General features: G+C 42.2%; 1 protein-coding gene across 2 annotated transcripts in view; it reads left to right on the plus strand.

The window, feature by feature from the left end:
• Window positions 1–18,863, plus strand: part of LOC130017871 (phospholipid-transporting ATPase IB-like) — a 688,232-nt gene that overhangs the window by 600,097 nt on the left and 69,272 nt on the right. For both annotated transcript variants that reach the window (XM_056108642.1, XM_056108649.1), the window contains exon 34: window positions 16,084–16,172. In XM_056108642.1, coding sequence (XP_055964617.1) covers window positions 16,084–16,172 — 89 coding nt within the window. The remainder of the gene's footprint in view (window positions 1–16,083; window positions 16,173–18,863) is intronic.

Consider the following 18,863-nt stretch of genomic DNA (forward strand, 5'->3'; position numbering starts at 1 on the left):
GGTTGAGACCATGTACATGCATGTTTTCCATGAACCCCTTGTGGGGAGTTCAGAATCTTTGTAGGGTAGCCTGATCAGTCCTTTGGTGCGCCCAGCATTATGTAGCTTGAATGATGCTATCATTTATTGATCATGTACGCTGTATTCTGTCAGTGTGCAAAAACACCCGTGGTCAAGGCCCTAGGAGTGGAGGAGGAGGTGACATTCAGCTTTGTGTCTACTAGAGTAACCAAAAAAGTTTGACATAGAATGAGCACTTCAGCCCTGTTGCAAAAAAAACGGGTAGACTTCTTGGTACTTCATGGATTCAGTCTCATGAAAGAAAGCAATCAGCTTTGAAAATAGAAAGCACTGCTTTAACTTCTTTATCCATTTCATGGGACCAATGAATATTCCTTTGCTATATTCCTTTGGTGATCATAAAAATATTAAGTCTTTCTCCCCAAGAACACATTTACATATTTTTTAAAATCAGAGCTTTGGTTTGCAGAAACAATAAAAATAAACAGTTGAGAGGAAAAAGAGGAGAGAAAGAAAGAAAGAAAGAAAGAAAGAAAGAAAGAAAGAAGGAAGGAGGAGGAGGAGGAGGGAGGAGGAAGGAAGGAAGGAAGGAAGGAAGGAAGGAAGGAAGGAAGGAAGGAAGGAAGGAGAAAGAAAGAAAGAAAGGAAGAAAGAAAGAAAGAAAGAAAGAAAGAAAGAAAGAAAGAAAGAGAAAAAGAAAAAGAGAAAGAGAAAGAAAGAGAAAGAAAGAAGAGAGGAAAGAGACTTGAGAGGGAAGGGAGTTAAGAGGAGAGAGGGAAATAAGAGGAGAGAGGGAAATAAGAGGAGAGGAGAGGAGAGAGAAGAGGGAAGGAGAGACACGACAAGAGAAAGAAGAGAGAAGAGAGAAAATAGAGAGAAGAGAGAAGGTGAAGAGAAGGAGAAGGAGAGAGAGAGAAACTGCAGAAGGGGATGGATCCCTGGGGGGCTATAAGCTGCTGCTAAATTTCAGTTGCAGTTGTCAGAGTTAAAGAAAACATTGGCAAAAGTGTCTCATGCAGGGGTCCCCAGATTGTTCTGCTCCAGGGACGCCAGCTGAGGGCTGGACCTAGGCCAGCTGGCAGAGGCTGAGACAGCGGGTGCCATGCGCCAGCCACTGAGCTCATTTGCTCCATCTAAGTCATTTCACAGTCAGAGCAGTTTTGAGAGCCGCAGCAGGCACTATGCAGATGTTTGCGGGGAGGGTTGGAAAGAAGTATGTGCTTAGTGGTGAAGGTTGAGCCGCAGGTTTCTTGGGCTTTGGGAGAAGCAGAATGTGTCTAAGGGTGGCTCACTGTGACCTGGAAGGCAGCAGGGGAGACTGAGGCACAGCCAGGTCAATGAACCTGTTTGACTAAACCCAGTCTGTGACCCAGAGGTTACCTTCCCATACGAGTAAAACATTCTCTACTTAGCTCCCAGATCCATCTGCTAAAAAAATCCTGGGCAAGCTGGAGTTTACCCATGACTGTCACGCTGAGCCCACAGAAGCTGTTTTCCTGAGAAGTGTCCCTGTGACTTAGTGAGGTGCAGGGCAGCAGCCACGGCCCCCTTTATGTCTCTCTCTCCTTCACCTGGGCCTCCACTCTAAGATAGAGCTTGAGAAGCACCCCAGAAAGTCCAGTGAGTTTAGAGCTGCAAAACCTTGTTCTACAGCAGTGACCAGGAGTCAGGCACAGCTGGCATCTGAGCACACTTGTGATGGAGCAGGTGGTGAGTGAGAGCTTAAATAACTAAGCTCAAGCTTTGCAGGTTGGAGGTCAGGGGTTAATCCCTGGTACTACGTGGTTCCCTCAGCTGTGATCTGGAGAACCATCGGGTGTACCCCAAGTCAAAAAACATCCTAATGTGGTTGAAGCTGTAAAGACTCAAGGCTTGTCCTTGTCTGCCTAGTCCCTCTCCCATCCCAGTAGGCACAGGCCTGCATCTCCTGCCCATTGGCATCCAGATGCATAATTATTTTTATACCCGGATATGGATATTTATGGCCATTTAGCCCCCCTCTTTCAGTGTGTCCATAAAACTCTCCTAACAGTGGCATAGAGGAAAACCACACCCCTGGAAAATCTATTCTGTGATAGATGCAGTGTCCTGCAGCTCCAAAATGATCTTGATCTGAATATTCTGGTTGTAGGAAAAATGCAATCATTCCAATCAGTTGTGAACAATGCGCTTGATTTTCCCAGAAAATGCACTTGATTTTCCCACAAAACGATGTACTTTGGATATCATCAGGCGAGAAAGGATCCGAAGAGCTATCTGGTTTATCATGCAGTTGTATGTAACTGTCTTCACGTTGGTAATTAGAATCAATTCCAATTTAGAAGGCACAAATCTTCTAAGTTGTGCTAGCATTTTTTTAAAGTATTGTAAAGACCCAAAGAGTGCTGATAAAGACTTTCAAGTTCAACAAAAATCTTTCATATTTAGGAGATGTGTTGTAGTGGGTACATTTTTCTATTGAGTTTTTAGTTCAGGAGTTTTTTGTTTTTGTATTTTGCAAAGGGGACACACTTGACTCTGCTCAGAGATGACTCCTTGTGGGGGATTGATGAACTGTATGGGTTGCTGGAGATCAAACTTGGGTTGGCCTCATGCAAAACAAGCACCCTACCCACTCTATTATTGCTTTAGCCTCTCATATTCTTTATGTTGCCATTGATTTCAAGTCAGAAAGGTGGAACCGTAAAGAGACCTTCCCAGGAACAGCCTTGTCGGACCACAGGTTGACTGCTTGTCTTAGAACCTGTGGGGCCAGTACCAGGGTTGGAGAAGTCATTTTGTTAAGTTTTGTTTTTTAATTTTTTATTTTGTAAGGTAGCTTACAATATTTGATTATGTTTAATATTCAAACATCAATTCCGTCACCATTACACTTTCCCACCATCATATTTTGGATGTTTTCATTCCAAAACCCAATCCCTGTCCCAAAGCAGAACTAAAAATACTACAAAAAAGTATCCTTAGAGGAAAGAGAGTGAAGATTCAACAGGGGCCATTAAGACAATTCTACAAGAGATCACTAACATGTTGTTAAAGATTGAGCCTTGTGTGCTTTAATATATTATGTAAAAAAAAATATATATATATATATATTTACCCCTAAGATTGGTTGCCTACTACTTTGAACCCTATCAAATGTGGTGTGGTACTCTTGGAGTATGGGTAGGGTGTTTCCAATGAAGTGTTGCACTGCCACGAAAATGGCCACGCAGTTCAGAAATAGATTCACTCATGAGTAAGGCTCAGCCCAAGAATGTGAAGAATGGTCATGAGTGTGGTAGCAGTTGAGTTCTGGAGACTCAGCTGCTGGGGCTGAGTCTCTTGGGATGGGGAAGGTTCTCATCTGCCCTTCTGTAGGGCACCCCGAGTGACACAGCCTGGCATGGGCTCCGGCATCATGGTTATGGAGAGAGTCGTGTTATGCTCCCTTCCAGGAGAGAAGGACATGCGATCTGAATGGTGGCCAATGACAAAATTATCTGGTGCCAGCCAGAGGTGGCTTATGGGTGTGATTGGTGAGTCGTTGCTGGAGATGGGGATATGGGCAGGGGATCTCCATTTACATTCCCGTTGAACCCAGAGTGGGAGAAATCGTTGTTATCAGAAGTAATAGCCTAATGTCTTTAGTTTGCAGTTCCTGTTGCCCAGGAGTCAGTCTGTAGAAAACCAAGAATGGGAAGATGCTCTCTGTGGTCTAACAACTCCAAAGTCTGCATTCTATGCTGAGAAATAGACACCCATTCTATAGGAGTAGTTCAGTTCCATCTGCCTAGAGAACTTGGGTTACCTCTCACCCCTGTAGAAGCAATGAAAGCTCTGGAACACAAAGAAGTTGTTAATATCCCTCTTCTTCTTGGATGACCACTCAGGCAAACACTTCGTTTATTCTTTGCCATGAAGCTACATGGGCAACACTTTTTTCATTGAATCACCATGAGATAAACAGTTGCAAATTGTTCATGATTGGGTTTCAGTCATACAATCTTCCAATACCTGTCCCTTCCCCAGTGCACATTTCCCACCACCAATATCCCCAGTTTCCCTCCTGCGATCCCCTCACACCCAAAATTTGCCTCTATGGCAGTCTCTCTCTCTCTCTCTCTCTCTCTCTCTCTCTCTCTCTCTCTCTCGTGTGCACACGCTCTCTCTCTCTTTCCTTTTGGGCATTGCACTTTACAGTAAAGGTAAAGGTAGCTGTCCAGTTTCGCCAGCACCATTTATTAAAAAGGCTTTCCAAACTCAACTTCACATTTCTTCCACCTTTATCAAAGATTAGATGATCATATGATTGAGGGGAGATGTCAGTGTATTCAATCCTGTTCCATTGGTCTGCAACTCTGCCTTTGTTCCAGTACCATGCTGTTTTAATTATTACTGCTTTGTAGTAGAGTTTGAAGTTAGGGAAGTTGATTCCTCCCATTTTCTTTTTCCCAAGAATTGCTTTAGCTATTCGTGGGGGTTTATTGTTCCATATGAATTTCAGGAGTGTTTGCTCCATTTCTTTGAAGAATGTCATGGGTGTCCTTATAGGGATTACATTGAATTTGTACAATGCTTTGGGAAGTATTGCCATTTTGACAATGTTAAGTCTCCTGACCCATGAGCAGGGGATATCTTTCCATTTCCTCATGTCCTCTTTTATTCTCTGAAGTACCATTTTGTAGTTTTCTTTGTATAGGTCCTTTACTTCCTTAGTTAAGCTGATTCTTAGATACTTGATTTTCTGGGGAACAATTGTGAACGGGATTTTTTTTTCATGTCATTTTCTTCTCTCTCACTGCGTACAGAAAAGCCATGGACTTTTGATATTGATTTTATAGCCAGCAACTTTACTATACAAGTCTATTGTTTCTAGGAGTTTCTTGGTGGAGGTTATAGGGTTCTCTAAGTATAGTATCATATCTTCTGCTTGATTTCTTCCTTTCCTACCTGAATGCCCTTAATATCTTTTTCTTGACTAATCGCTATTGCAAGTACTTCCAATACTATATTGAACAGCAGTGGAGAGAGTGGGCATCCTTGTCTCGTCCCTGATCTTAGAAAGAAGGCTCTCAGTTTTTCCCCATTGAGAATAATGCTTGCTGTAGGCTTGTGGTAGATGGCTTTAACTATGTTGAGGAAACTCGCCTCTATACCCATTTTGGCTAGGGTTTTCATCATAAAGGGGTACTGGATCTTGTCAGATGCTTTCTCTGCATCTATTGATATGATCATATGGTTTTTATCTTTTCTTTTGTTGATATGATGGATTATGTTGACTGATTTTCGAACGTTAAACCATCCTTGCATCCCTGGGCTGAATCCTACTTGGTCATGGTGTATGAACTTTTCGATGAGTAGTTGGATTCTATTTGCTAATAGTTTGTTGAGGATCTTTGCATCTGTGTTCATCAGGGATATTGGCCTGTAATTCTCTTTCTTTGTGGTATCTCTGTCTGCTTTTGGTGTCAGGGTAATAATTGCTTTGTAGAAACTCTTCGGAAGTGTTTTTGATATTTGAATTTCTTGGAAAAGCTTAAAGAGGATTGGGAGTAAGTCCTCTTTAAAAATTTGGAAGAATTCACTAGTGAATCCATCAGGGCCAGGACTTTTGTGCTTTGGGAGACTTTTTATTACCATTTCAATTTCCTTGATGGTGATAGGTCTGTTCAGGTATTTCAGGTCTTCTTGGTTCAGCCTTGGAAGTCTTTAGGAGTCTAGAAATTTATCCATTTCCTCGAGGTTTTGATGTTCCGTGGCATAAAACTTCTCAAAGTACTCCTTGAGGATCCTTTGAATTTCCGTAGTTTCTGTTGTAATGACCCCCTTTTCATTTCTGATTTGGTTTATTAGGGTTTTCTCTCTCCCTTTCTTTGTGAGTTTTGCTAGAGGCTTATCGATCTTGTTAATTTTCTTGAAGAACCAGCTCTTGGTTTCATTGATCTTTCGGATTGTTTTTTGGGTTTCCATCTCATTAATCTCTACTCTGAGTTTTATTATTTCCTTCCTCCTGTTCGGGTTGTGCTCCTTTTGTTGGTCCTTCTCCAAGCTCTTAAGCTGTGAGGTTAGGTTATTTATGTGTGCTCGCTCCTCCTTCCTGAGGAATGCTTGTAGAGCTATAAACTTTCCTCTTAACACAGCTTTTGCTGTGTCCCATAAGTTTTGGTAACTCGTGTCCTCATTTTCATTCATTTCTAGGAATCTTTTGATTTTCTCTTCAATTTCCTTTCTAAGCCACTCGTTTTGCAGTAGTGCACTGTTTAATTTCCAGGTGTTTGATTTAGTTTTCTGCTTTTGTGTGTGATTTACTTCTAATTTCAGCGCATTATGGTCTGAGAAGATTGTTGATACAATCTCTATCTTCTTAATTTTATGGAGATATGTTTTGTGGTGCAGTATGTGGTCTATCTTGGAGAATGTTCCATCTACGCTTGAGAAGAATGTGTATTCAGCTTTTTGAGGAAGAAGTGTCCTGTATATATCTACTAAGTCCCTTTCTTCCATTGTTTCCCTAAGATGAAGTATGTCCTTATTTAGCTTGAGTCTGGTTGATCTATCAAGAGGTGATAAAGCGGTGTTGAAGTCTCTCACTAGTATTGTGTTGCTATTGTTGTCTTTCTCCAAATCTGTGAGTCGTTGTTTTAAGTACTTTGCTGGTCCCTCATTAGGTACGTATACATTTAGTGTTGTAAGTTCTTCCTGTTGTACAGAACCTTTGATCAGTAAGAAATGGCCTTCACTGTCTCTTGTGACCTTCTTCACTCTAAAATCGATGTGGTCTGATATTAGGATGGCTACCCCAGCTTTTTTATGGGAGCTGTTTGCCTGTAGGATTGTTTTCCAGCCTTTGACTCTGAGTCTGTGTTTGCTTTGACTATGAGATGTGTTTCTTGTAGGCAGCAGAATGTTGGGTTCAATTTTCTAATCCACCCTGCCACTCTGTGTCTTTTAATTTCAGGCTATGAGGGTTTCATCAGAAAAATCAGCTGTGAATTTTAAGGATGCTCCTTTGTAAGAGATTTCTTTCTTCGATCTTGCTGCTTTCAGAATTTTGTCTCTATCTAAGGTTTTGGTCATTTTGATCAGGATGTGTCTTGGGGTATTTTTATTCGGATTTCTACTAGCTGGTACCTTTTGGGCCTCCTGAATGTGGTCACAAGTTTTCTTCAGCTCTGGAAACATAGCAATGATGTCTTTGACAGTTTCTTCTTCATCAAGGTTTTCTTCCTGTCCCTCTGGGACGCCAGTAATTCTTATGTTACCCCTCTTGGCTTCATCACGATCTTCTCTTGCCATCTGTTCCCGAATCGTGAGTCTCTTTTCCATTTTCTGCTCTTTTCTGGAGAGTCTCTGAACTTCATCTTCAAGCTTACTGATTCTGTTATCAGCAGCTGTTACTCTGCTGCTGATTCCTTCCACTGAGTTTTTCAATTCACCTACCAGGTTTTTCAGGTCTGACATTTCCATTTGCATTTTCCTCATTTCTGCCTTCAAATCCTCTTGTTTTTTATTGGCATTGCTTTTCATTGTTTCTTTTAGTTTCCTAAGCATCCTAAGTTGCTCCCTTCTGAATTCCTTGTCAGAGAGGTTGTCTAACACTGCAGTACTGTTGGTGTCTTCTGGACTAGCCTCTTCAATAAGAAAGTTTGGTGGGCTTTTGCATTGCTTTACCATTGTGACCAGTGTGGTTTAGTCCTTCACGTTCACTGTTATATTCTGCTTGATATGCATAGTGAGTTGAGATAGGCTTAATGAGTTATTGGCTACTGTGTTTCTAGTGTTTGAGCTAACCTAGGGAAGGTTCCATCTAAGAGGGTAACTTATGGTTCCTATGGGATATGTAGTGGAAGAATAATTCGTGGCCGCTAATGCGGCTGCGGCTCTGGAAAGAGCCCCTGGCACTGGGCACCGGGCAGTACCTGTTCAAATGAGGAGAGTGCCAGGAGCCGTTCAGCTTTGTTTCCGTGAGATGGGCCTCAGTTCCCTGTCCCGCACAGATCCAGGGGGAAAACCGGCTGTTCTAGGGAATCAGGCTAGCTGCGCATGCCCAGAAAGAGTCCCTTGCCCTGGGCACTGGCAGTACCTGTTCGAATGAGGAGAGTGCCCGGAGCCGTTCATAAGCCACATTCTTAAGTGACCTGTTAGTGATATATGCTGGCATAGACTTGAAGTTCAAATCCCTTGTGCCCAGGTGGAACAAATATGCCACTGGGCTGGCATGTGCTTACCAGGATTGGGCACACAAGGCACTACTTACTTTGTGAGTTATCAGAGATAAAATTTAGTTGTCACTTGGAATTTGTCTAAAACTGCATTTGCTTTCACACCAGATTCCTGGCATAAGTTGTTGGCAGAATAATCCTGAGAAGATGTTCCAAGGCAGTGAACTGAGATGCCGTCCCCCTTTTCAGAAAACCTGAGCTTACAATTGTTATGAGGGTCTAAGACATTTTGTGCAGGGCAGAGTGAACTGGAATGATGATAACCAGAGAACTTGATATCTGCCTGGAATTTGCTTCTTTCCTCCTGTGGCAAGTGGTTTTCACGAAAGTTGTATCTGTCTGTGGCATTTCCTGCTGCTATAAATTAGCACCCGTGTGTGCAGTCTGTTCTGTGATTGCTGAGCAGTTGCTGCTCTGCAGAGGGTGGATGTACACATGTGTCACACCCTTGCCCCCCTTTTAAATTTTATTGGAAGCACCGCGATTTACAGTTCTGTTATTGAACGAGTTTCATGCATACAACATTCCAGCACCACACCCACCAATTGAGTGTCTGCCTCCTTCCTCCACTGTCACATGCCTTTCAACCAAGACTTTAGAGACATAACTCCTAAATGGACCGCCACACACCAAGCACCCCGAGGAATCTCCATATGGGGAGAATATTTCGCTTTTCATACATGCATTCATGGAAAGGCACATTTTTAGAGAGGCGAACCTCACCAACAAAACGAAAGCTGAATGAAAAGCAGTTTTAGGGGAATGAAGAAGGGGTGACAAGAAGCAAGTAGAGGAAGGACTGCAGGCACAGGTATTTTTCCAAGGCAGAGTGATAATTTGGTTTGGTTTTCTTTTGGTGCTACTGTTTCTGGCACATAGGATTTGGAGCCTGCTTCTTGTGGTGTTTTGTTGATTAGTTGATTTGTTGTAATTTTTCAAAGTCTCCCAGTTTTCTTTCACTCTGCTCATTCCTCATACTCAAGGGGGGAGAGTAGACTTTCAATCAGCATCAATCTGAATTCTGGAAACCCTACTCTGGCCTTAGATCCTGGGGGTTTACAGTCTTAACTTCTCTTCTGTTAAATGGGGACCCTGCAGGCTTAATGAATGCATAATTTAAAGGCCTGGTGCACAAGACTGGCAAAGAAATCCTATCTTCCCTCTTGTAGATGAGCATTTGCTTTATTGGTCTTTATTCCATGGGCTCACCTTCGCCCCCTCACCAGGAAACACAAACTGTCCATACCTAGTATGGGTTCTCACAGTGTTCTTCTGAACCCTTTTCTCATCTGTCACCTGTTTGCTGATAGTGGTCCTGGGAAGTATATGTGTAATTGGTAGCATGCTCAAACGAGTGAATGCTTACTCCCCAGACCTACAATTTTCAGAGACATCCCTAGACAGTGCTCTGCTCAAGAATTTAACAGGAGAATGGGGTGGATTGCCACACAGCTCAGCACAATCAGCCAAGTCATCTGTCCTATCTGGGTGCCCACCTGTTTGGGTGCTAATTTAGCACAAGATTTGATCTACCCTAACCTCACTTTCTATCCAGTTTGTTATAGTGAGTTGTAATGCATTTAGCACCCAAATGGTTAATAATCACTGCTATCTAAAGATGGGGTAAGGGAGGGATGCATTTTCCCCAAAGGGACTGTTAGCACATCAGAAAATTCTACATTTGATATGAGACTAATGCCTATGAACAGTATAAATAAGGGCCAGGAGGACTGGCCCACAGATGGAAGCTTGCCAGAAGTAGAAGAGCGAGGGGAGGACAGTTAGGATAGTGAAGGGATCCTATGACAATGATAGTTGATAATGATCACTCTGGACAAGAACTGAGTGCTTAAAGGGATATACATTATAACATTTCAGAACCTGTATTGCGAAGTATAATTCCCAGAAAGAAAGAGGAGAGAGAGAGAGAGAGAGAGAGAGAGAGAGAGAGAGAAATGCCTATCACAGAGGCAGGCTGGGGTGGGGGGAGAGTGACTGGAGGGACACTGGGGACATTGGTGGTGGGAAATGTGAAGGGATGAGTATTGGAATAACGACTGTATTCCAATCATGAACAACTTTGTAACTATCTCATGGTGAGTCAATAAAAAATAATTATTTAAAAAACTTTATTGGTACTTGATAAGTAATTAAGTGGCCATTTGTCACCTAACACAACACAGTAAGCATTAATTGTTATGTTGAGAACAAGAACACTAATGCAATTTAAATGATTCAACCCTGTGACATTAACAAAGATTGTAGGACTTTGGGGCCTATTCATCCTATGAAAATCAAGAAGGTAAGATGCTTTTCTGATAATACACACAAAAACTTAGTTTTGTTTAAAAAGGTACCACCAACATTTCCAAGTCTCCATATCACCTTTGTTAACTTGGGTTAGGGTTTCACATTTCCAACAGGGAAGTTCCAAGTGTATCCTTCTGTGCTTGCTACTCTGTCTGTAGACAGTATAGTATTGTTGTAAGAAGGTACTTTAAAAGACTGTAGTCTTAGATAAATACACCCTGCAGGTGACCCAGAGCTGTTCACACAGCTGACACTGAACAGTCCTCATTCTGTAAACCAGGCAGCATATTAAGCATATCCAGGAGAGCAACACCTAAGATGCCCCCACTTCTCTCGGCAGCTGGGGATCATGATAGCCAAGGGGGCAAGAAGTAGGAGGCTGGGCTTGCACAATTGCTGGCTCATCTGAAGACTTCCTGTCATTTGTTTAGAAACAGATGAAAGAGAGAGGGCCAAGTTAGAGCTCTCTTATATGTAAGTAATCTGTGGTTTCTATAGAAAAAAATCTAGGGAGTGGAAATCACCACAGAGAAAAATTAAAGACAGCAATCACACTTCTCATTTCATGCTTTTTTCTGAATTTACAAATGTATAGAGATGGATAAAGATATATATGGTAATGTAAAGGGATTGCTCTATCAAGGTCTGGGTGACACCATTGTTTCTGAGAGCTAGAATTGTCCTTTGGGATATGGAGAGAGAAGGCGGCAGTGGCACGGCGGCAGGCAAGAGAGTTGGCAGAGTGGCAAGGGCTCTCAGCTCTCTGAACAACAGGGCTGATGGGGTCATGAAAGTTATGCAAGAAAAAATGTAAGTGCCCTTTAAGTATTTTCTCTCAAAAAGAATGACTTTAAAAGTGGAACCAAGGGGCTGGAGTGATAGCACAGTATGTAGGGCGTTTGCCTTGCACCTGACCGACGCAGGTTCTATCCCCAACATCCCATATGGTCCCCCAAGCACCGCCAGGAGTAATTCCTGAGTGCATGAGCCAAGGGTAACCTCTGTGAATCACTGAGTGTGACACAAAAAGAAAAAAAAAGGAGAACCAAGTCGGTGCCTGAGGTAGAGCACCGACCAGAGTGGGACTTGTGAAGATGGTGGCAGCACCCATGTAGGCTCCCAAGCTGACAGAGCTACTGCAGCTCTCGGCGCTAAGGGCAGCCAGCCGCCTTGGCAGCAAAAGTTTTAGAGTGAGGGGGAGCGTCCGACTTGGCACTACCACGATGTGCATCTCCCAGGGTTGAGGGGCACCTGGGTTCTCACCTTGGGAGACCTACTCCTGCAGCTCTCCACTGGCAGGGTATCCCCACCACCATTTCTTCCTCAGACTAGCCTGCAGCACCAGTGCCACCTGTGGCATATTATAAGGAGGGCCTCCCTAAACGCCAACTATCTGGAGACCAAGGATGGGGACATGTGCCTCCTGGGAAGGTTCTTTTGGACTGGTGGCTACAGCCTACTCAGAGTGCCTACCCATGAACAGTAGCAGCCTTTGCTTTGGTCCCAGTCCTTGCCTGGATGTGAGCTGCTGCTGCCACTGGGTCCCAAAGGGCACAATGCCACTGGTGTGTCTACCTGAACACGGAGAATGAGGGCATCAGCAACCTGATGGTGCCGTCAGCCCTCCTGACACCCCCAAATTGCCACTTTACCTCTGGCCAAACTCTAATGACTCAGGACAACGTTTTCCAAAAACCAGCCAGAGTTAGGTATTTGGGAGCCATGAGCACAAACCATCTCCAGCTCAGCCATACAACCCATTTATTGGCTTTGCTCCATAGACCCATAAATCTCGAAAGAGATCAAAACTCGCAGCTAACCTTGAACCCACGCAAGGCTGAACAGACCAGGGTAGACTGGATGGGGGGTTCCTGGTGTCCACCCAAGCAAAGCTCCTGGCAACCACTTGCTCCCACAATCCAAATCGCCACCATGCCCCCAGGCAGATGCCATCATCTTGGGACGAACCTCACCGAGATATAATCTGCTGAAAATTCAGGAATGCATGTTTTGAAATTTCCAGTCTTTCTCAAGTCAGGATGGGCTACCTTCCCCCACTTTCCTATATAAGCACTGGCAGTCACCCCCATAAACAACTCTGGCACCACCATGTAAACGCTTCTACTTGACTCACTTCAGAGATCCATGAATAAATCTCGAAAGAGATCAAAAGCCGCAATTATTGTTGGACTCCATGCAAGGCTAGATCAGAGGGAGACAGGTTGCCTGGTGCTGGCCCAAAGAGAGCCCCCAGCAACTACTTGTTCCCACAGTTCAAAATCACCACCATGCCCCTAGCGAGACTCCATTGTCTTGGGACAGACCTCACCAAGATAATTAATCTGCTGAAAATTTGGGTATGCAGGTTTTGTGACTGAAATCTCCAGGCTTTCTCAGGGTCGGGATGGGCTACCTCTCCCCAACCTGCTGTACCTCCAAAAGCCCCGCCACTCATATCCACACCCCAAAGCTGCCACCCAATTAAAAAAAAAAGTTTCTCCAGATATACCCTCCCGATAAGAATGGTCAACACCCTGAATAAACACAATGACCTTTTGGTACCTGTACTGCAAACCATAATGAACAAAAGGAGAGAGAGAGAGAGAGAGAGAGAGAGAGAGAGAGAGAGAGAGAGAGAGAGAGAGAGAGAGAGAGAGAAAGAGAGAAAGAGAGAGAGAGAGAGAAAAGTTGCTTGTCATAGAAGCAGACTGGAAGAGGGAGCATTGGGGGTGATGATGGGAGGGAAACTGGGAAACTGGGGACATTAAGTAAAAAGTAAGTAAAGGCCCTCCCGTTGATCGTCGATTTGCTCGAGCGGGCCCAGTAACGTCTCCATTGGAGACTTTGTTGTTACTGTGTCTGGCATATCGAATACTCTCGGTAGCTTGCCGGGCTCTCCGAGAGGGGCGCAGGAATCGAACTCGGGTCGGCCATGTTGGCCGCTTGTAAGACGGACGCCCTACCCGCTGTGCTATCGCTCCAGCCCTGTACACTGGTGGAGAGATGGGTGTTGGAACATTGTATGACTGAAACACAATTGTGAACAGCTTTGTGGTTTCCATCTCACAATGATTCAATAAAAATAAATAAATAAATAAATAAATAAATAAATAAAATTGTCCTTTGGTTTTTGCCTGCAGTGTTCAGGGCTTATTCCTGGCTCTTTGCTCAGAAATCACTTCTGGCAGAGTTTAAGGGACCATCTGGGATGTCAGGGATCCAGCTCAGGTCAGCATCATGTAAGGCAACCCACTTGGCTCTCAATCCACTCCTGGAATTGTCTTTAAGAGGAGGAAATCTCAAAACATGATTATAAAAATTATGTTATAGGTTGATTTATAGCACATGTGTAATCATTAGTACTATAAGATGCATTAACTTGTGGGTATACTGCATCTAGATACATCTCTTAAGTTTAAGACAAAAGCTGGACCAATTGTGCTTCCTTTCCACACTCCCTGTGCCACAACCCCTGTAAGAGGTTGCCTATAGAACCCCATATTTTTTCTATTAGCAATAGAATTCAATATATCTTTATGTCAGCATGTGTGCTGTTGCTTTAATTACTGCACCACAGTCCATATAGTGTATAAGGACTGCAGTACATTTCATAAATCCCCTTTTTGGATATCTAGCTCAATTTCTTTAATAGTTGAGATTCTTGTGAATGTTCTAATTTTCATTACACATTTCCTTACTACTGCCAGGTTGAATTCTGAGAGATGTAATTGATGGGGCAAGATATGCTCTGCTTATCATGCTTCTGAAGTTATTCTTGCAGCTCCTTTTTGGGAAAAGAATCAAGTTCTCCACTGATAGGATTGGAATTCCACTCTTGCACTCTGAGCCTCAGTGCTTCCCAGTATTACTGTCCTAAAATTCTGATGACCCAAATAGGGTTGTGGGAAGGAACTCGGAAGCAAGAGAGATGCAGCTGGGCTTGGATATGGCTAGAGAGACCAACTGTGGCCACATGGGGTGCAGAGGGAGAAACTGCAGGACAGGCTCTGAGAGGCAAGCCATGCTCAGATGGGGGTTGATGAACTAACAAGGTGGTGTGGTTACTGTGCAGTATCAAGAGGGCTGCCCTGCCCCCTCCCGTCGATTCAGGTTTCCCAGGTCCCTATCAGGGTCCTGAGGTTTGTTGTGTCCCAGCCCCTGTGCTCTTCTTATTCTTCTTTGTAATGACTTAGAGGAAAGCATCTATCTTCAAGGACTGTCAAATGGCTAAGATTTTAGGAGGGAAAATACAATGAATGGAAAATGGAAAATGTTTAGTCAATTCTTAACTTTGGTGAAATTTGGAAAATGGAAAATGTTTAGTCAAATCTTAACTTTGGTGAAACTTTTCCAAGTGGCCCATCTTTCCAGACAAGCATTGTGGTTTTTGCCCTAAGTTATCTTTTCAACTTCTCACTGACATCTAACTTGGTCCCAAAGCTTCGTGTTTTTTTTTTCATTTAGACCCTTTGGAATAAGGAAGTCTCTTCAAAGGCTGAGCTACTCACTGCTCTCTCCAGCTTTCACTCTTTCATCTAGTATTGCCTTCTCTTCTCTTCTCTCTCTCTCTCTCTCTCTCTCTCTCTCTCTCTCTCTCTCTCTCTGTTAAAATCCTGACCACCTTCTTTGGCAGAGCCCACACTCTATTCATTGAGAAGTTTCCCCCTTTCCCCACTGTCCTAGTTATCCTTTGAAATACCATCAAATAGGATTGTGCTATGTAAGATTCCTTGCATAATACAGATTGTACTCCATGATGTATTTTTATTGGTGAAGTCATTTAGCTTTATTGAGAAATTAAAGAATAAACCTCCATCCATTTTCATGTTTGATTATACAGTAATTGCACACAGTGGAGAAAGGAGACCTTTCTAAGTAGATCTAAGCTACAAATATGTTTACACTGCGGGGTGGAGCAATAGTACAGCAGATAGAGCACTTGTCTTGCATGCAGCTAACACAGGTGTGATCTCTGGCACAACATTGAGAGCAGAGCCAGGAGTAAGCCCTGAGCACCCCTAAGTGTAGCCAAAAAGCAACCAAACTATGTGTACACTGAAAAAATCCCCTTTCTAAGGAACTGCATACCTAGAAGTGGCCATTCATGTAGCAACATGATACTACCTGATTTTGACTCCCTTCAAGACATGTACTATAATGTTTTCCTCTGGAATCTGTTCCTCTTCTGAGATTAAGAGAGATTCTTGTGGTTTTATGAATAAGCATCAAAAGAACGTGAGCTGAGGCTAAATAAAGTGAATGAGAGAAGTCCAGTGAAATCATGTGGTTCCAAACTTTATAGTTTGGTAATGCCAGAACTTCCCTAGAAAGGACAGCATCCTTATATGCAAGGCTGAAAGGAGGTTTAAGAGCTAATGATTGTGGAGAGGATGTCACCCCTTCAGCATCCTGGATGTGCTTCCTGAACCACCCCTGAATGCAACGCTTTCTGTTGCTTTTGTGTTATGGAATGTTTTATAGTGGTTATACTATATCTCACTGGTTTCCAAAGAAAAATCTCTAATACATGTATCATTTATATGTCTTGCAGGCAACCATGGTCCTGAGCTCCCCATACTTTTGGTTGGGGTTATTTTTGGTTCCTACTGCATGTCTGATCGAAGATGTCGCCTGGAGAGCGTAAGTGGAAAATTACGTAGCCCTAAAAGTCTTACCCAGCTATGCCTTCACTTGTCCTGCACATTCTCCCTCATGCACACAGTTATACGTATGGGAGGTTTGGCCAAAAATTAAAAAAGAAATACTCCTGCCACCTACCAGCATAGGTTGTAAAGGACAGTGGGTTTGATATTAACCTGTGCTATTAACCTCTTTGGTGTGAGAAAAAAAGTGCCTCCAAGAAAAACAGTGAAGGTCAATAGGGATGTTGCCTATTCTTGAGAAAGAAGTTCTAAGTGCAGACCCATCCCACCAGGTTACTCAAAATCCATTTCTCCTTCCACTTAGGCATTAATGCTCAGTAATCACAAAGGTAGCCTGGCATTAAATCCCACATTTAAAGGAAATGGTTGTATGGCTGTGAATAATTTCACATTACAAGAATGTTCTTCATTTTTCCAAGTACCTCACTGAAATAATCACTCAAATATAATGATTCTAGATCTTCAGTTTTTAGTTCTATGGGAATATCAATCACAAATGTGGAATCATTAACATGAGTTTGAATGGGAAGTGATTCATAGTTCATTTTTGTTGATATGTGCCAAATTTCTTGTTTTCAAATTTCTTCTTATTCAGATATAAGTATCTGAAAAACATTTTAAGTAAGCATTGTAAAATAAGCAACTGAGTTCCAAGATAATGTATCAATTTCATTCATAGACAAAAGATAGAACACTACAAATAAGATAATGTTTTTGTTTGTTTGTGGAAAAAGACTGATGCCTCTTGTCAGTGGTTGACAACTTCTCTGAAAATTGAGATTTCTGGATTGGCATTACTTTGAGGAAAACATAATTATCTGGGGACCCTGAGGGAGAGAACTGAGGTTTTAATCCAAACCTTCCAGGAAAATATATCAGATTTCATTTTTATCTTTCCCTTCTTCTTACACTGTGAAATTTGTTCTTGCCTGACAGTTAAGGCTTTTGGGGGGTGGGGAGAGGAAATCTTCATTTTGGCAATATCTTGACAGTAGATAGTACCTAATTCAGAGAGAAGAAGACAGAATTTTCATTGGTGATATTTCTTTTTGTTCACTAACTTTTGCAACTATTTGTCAAAATTAAATAATTCTAATTTCTAAAATGTCTTGATTGGGCATAGCTTCTATTTTATCTGTTAAAACTCTGTACTGTAAATAACAGAATCAGAGTCATTGGGAATAAAATTATAGTTAGTAAAGATTTTTTTTAATTTACTTGTTGAATCACTATGAGAACAGTTACAAAGCTTTCAGGTATAAGTCTCGGTCATACAATGATCAAACACCCATCCCTTCACCAGTGCATATTTTCCACCACCAAAAACCCCAATATACCCCCCATGTCAACCCTCCCCGTGCCTGTGAGGCAGATGATTTCCACTTAACTCTCTCTCTACTTTGATTACATTCATTATTTTGACAAAAGATGCACCATTATTATCTGGAATTTCCTCCCAACAATCAGAACTGCTGAAAAGGCATTGTGAAATAATTTGTTTTCTGTTGCCGGTTATGAAGACCATATGATTTTGGATTTCTGATATTTTACTAATTAAGTCTGAAGGGATTTCTGCCAAAAGCCGAATAGTTCCGAGATTGGTTTGTGTGCCTCAGGGTCCATGTTCGTGCCAGAGAGCTGCTCGTGGGGGGCAACTTGTGGTCTCGGCAGGGAAAGAAGGACGTCCCGGTTCTGCCCCCCATCCCATGAAGCCGCAGTTGCCCCGTCACCACCGGCTCATATCTAGCCAAGAAAGATTTTTTTTTACTTTAATAAATACCTACCCCCCAAATAAAGTGTGAATTTGTAATTTGCTCTTATACTACATATCCCAGTTAAGGTACAATCTTTCTTCAATTTTGCAGGATAATCAAGTAATCCTGCAAAATTAATAATTTTTTAATCAATAGTTTATCAAGTATAAAGAATAATCAATTAGTTTGTCAAGTTAGGTAAATGTAATGTATTGGCTAATTCAGGTTGCTTTTCAATTTATAATGATTGCATATAGTACATCAAAGATTACTTTGATTATAAATTCATCCATTTTTTAAATTCAGTTATTTAGGTTAATGTAAAAAATGTTGATTATCAAAGAAATTGTTCTCAAGTTACATCTCTTCTTCCTTGCCTATTTTCTTGGTTTTTTCCAACACCTTCCAAGCAAAAGTTTCTGGACACACGGAGGCAAATTATCTGTTCACTCAAACAGGGGCTTGATTTTGTCTTCCCTTGACACTGAATTAATGCCATTTACATTTTAACAAGGATAAATCAAATGATACTACATCCACCACCAGCATATGGAAAGAGTAAAGGGTCTTGAAATGTGCTCTTGGGGCCACACAGAGGCTGGCTGGTTCATGTTTTATCCTATTGTTCCTCCCAGCCAGAAATAGTCATTGTTGAGTGAAGCAAGTTCAGAAGCTTCTCCCAGGAAGGGAAATCACATATGAGCTGCTTTCCTCTGACGAGGTCCCAAATTTTAACTGTAAATTTTGTTCTTCAAATTTAACTTTAGTGTTCTATATTTTCTCCTTCCTGCAAAAATACTAATTCCAGTTATCCACAGCCACCCACCATTTGGTTCAAATTGCCAAATATTTAATGAATGATGCACTGCTTGAACTGCTAATAAGATTGATGTTCTATTGTAATATTTTATTTA

The sequence above is a fragment of the Sorex fumeus genome, unplaced genomic scaffold, assembly GCF_029834395.1.
Source record: "Sorex fumeus unplaced genomic scaffold, SorFum_2.1 ptg000008l, whole genome shotgun sequence".
Taxonomy (NCBI): domain Eukaryota; kingdom Metazoa; phylum Chordata; class Mammalia; order Eulipotyphla; family Soricidae; genus Sorex; species Sorex fumeus.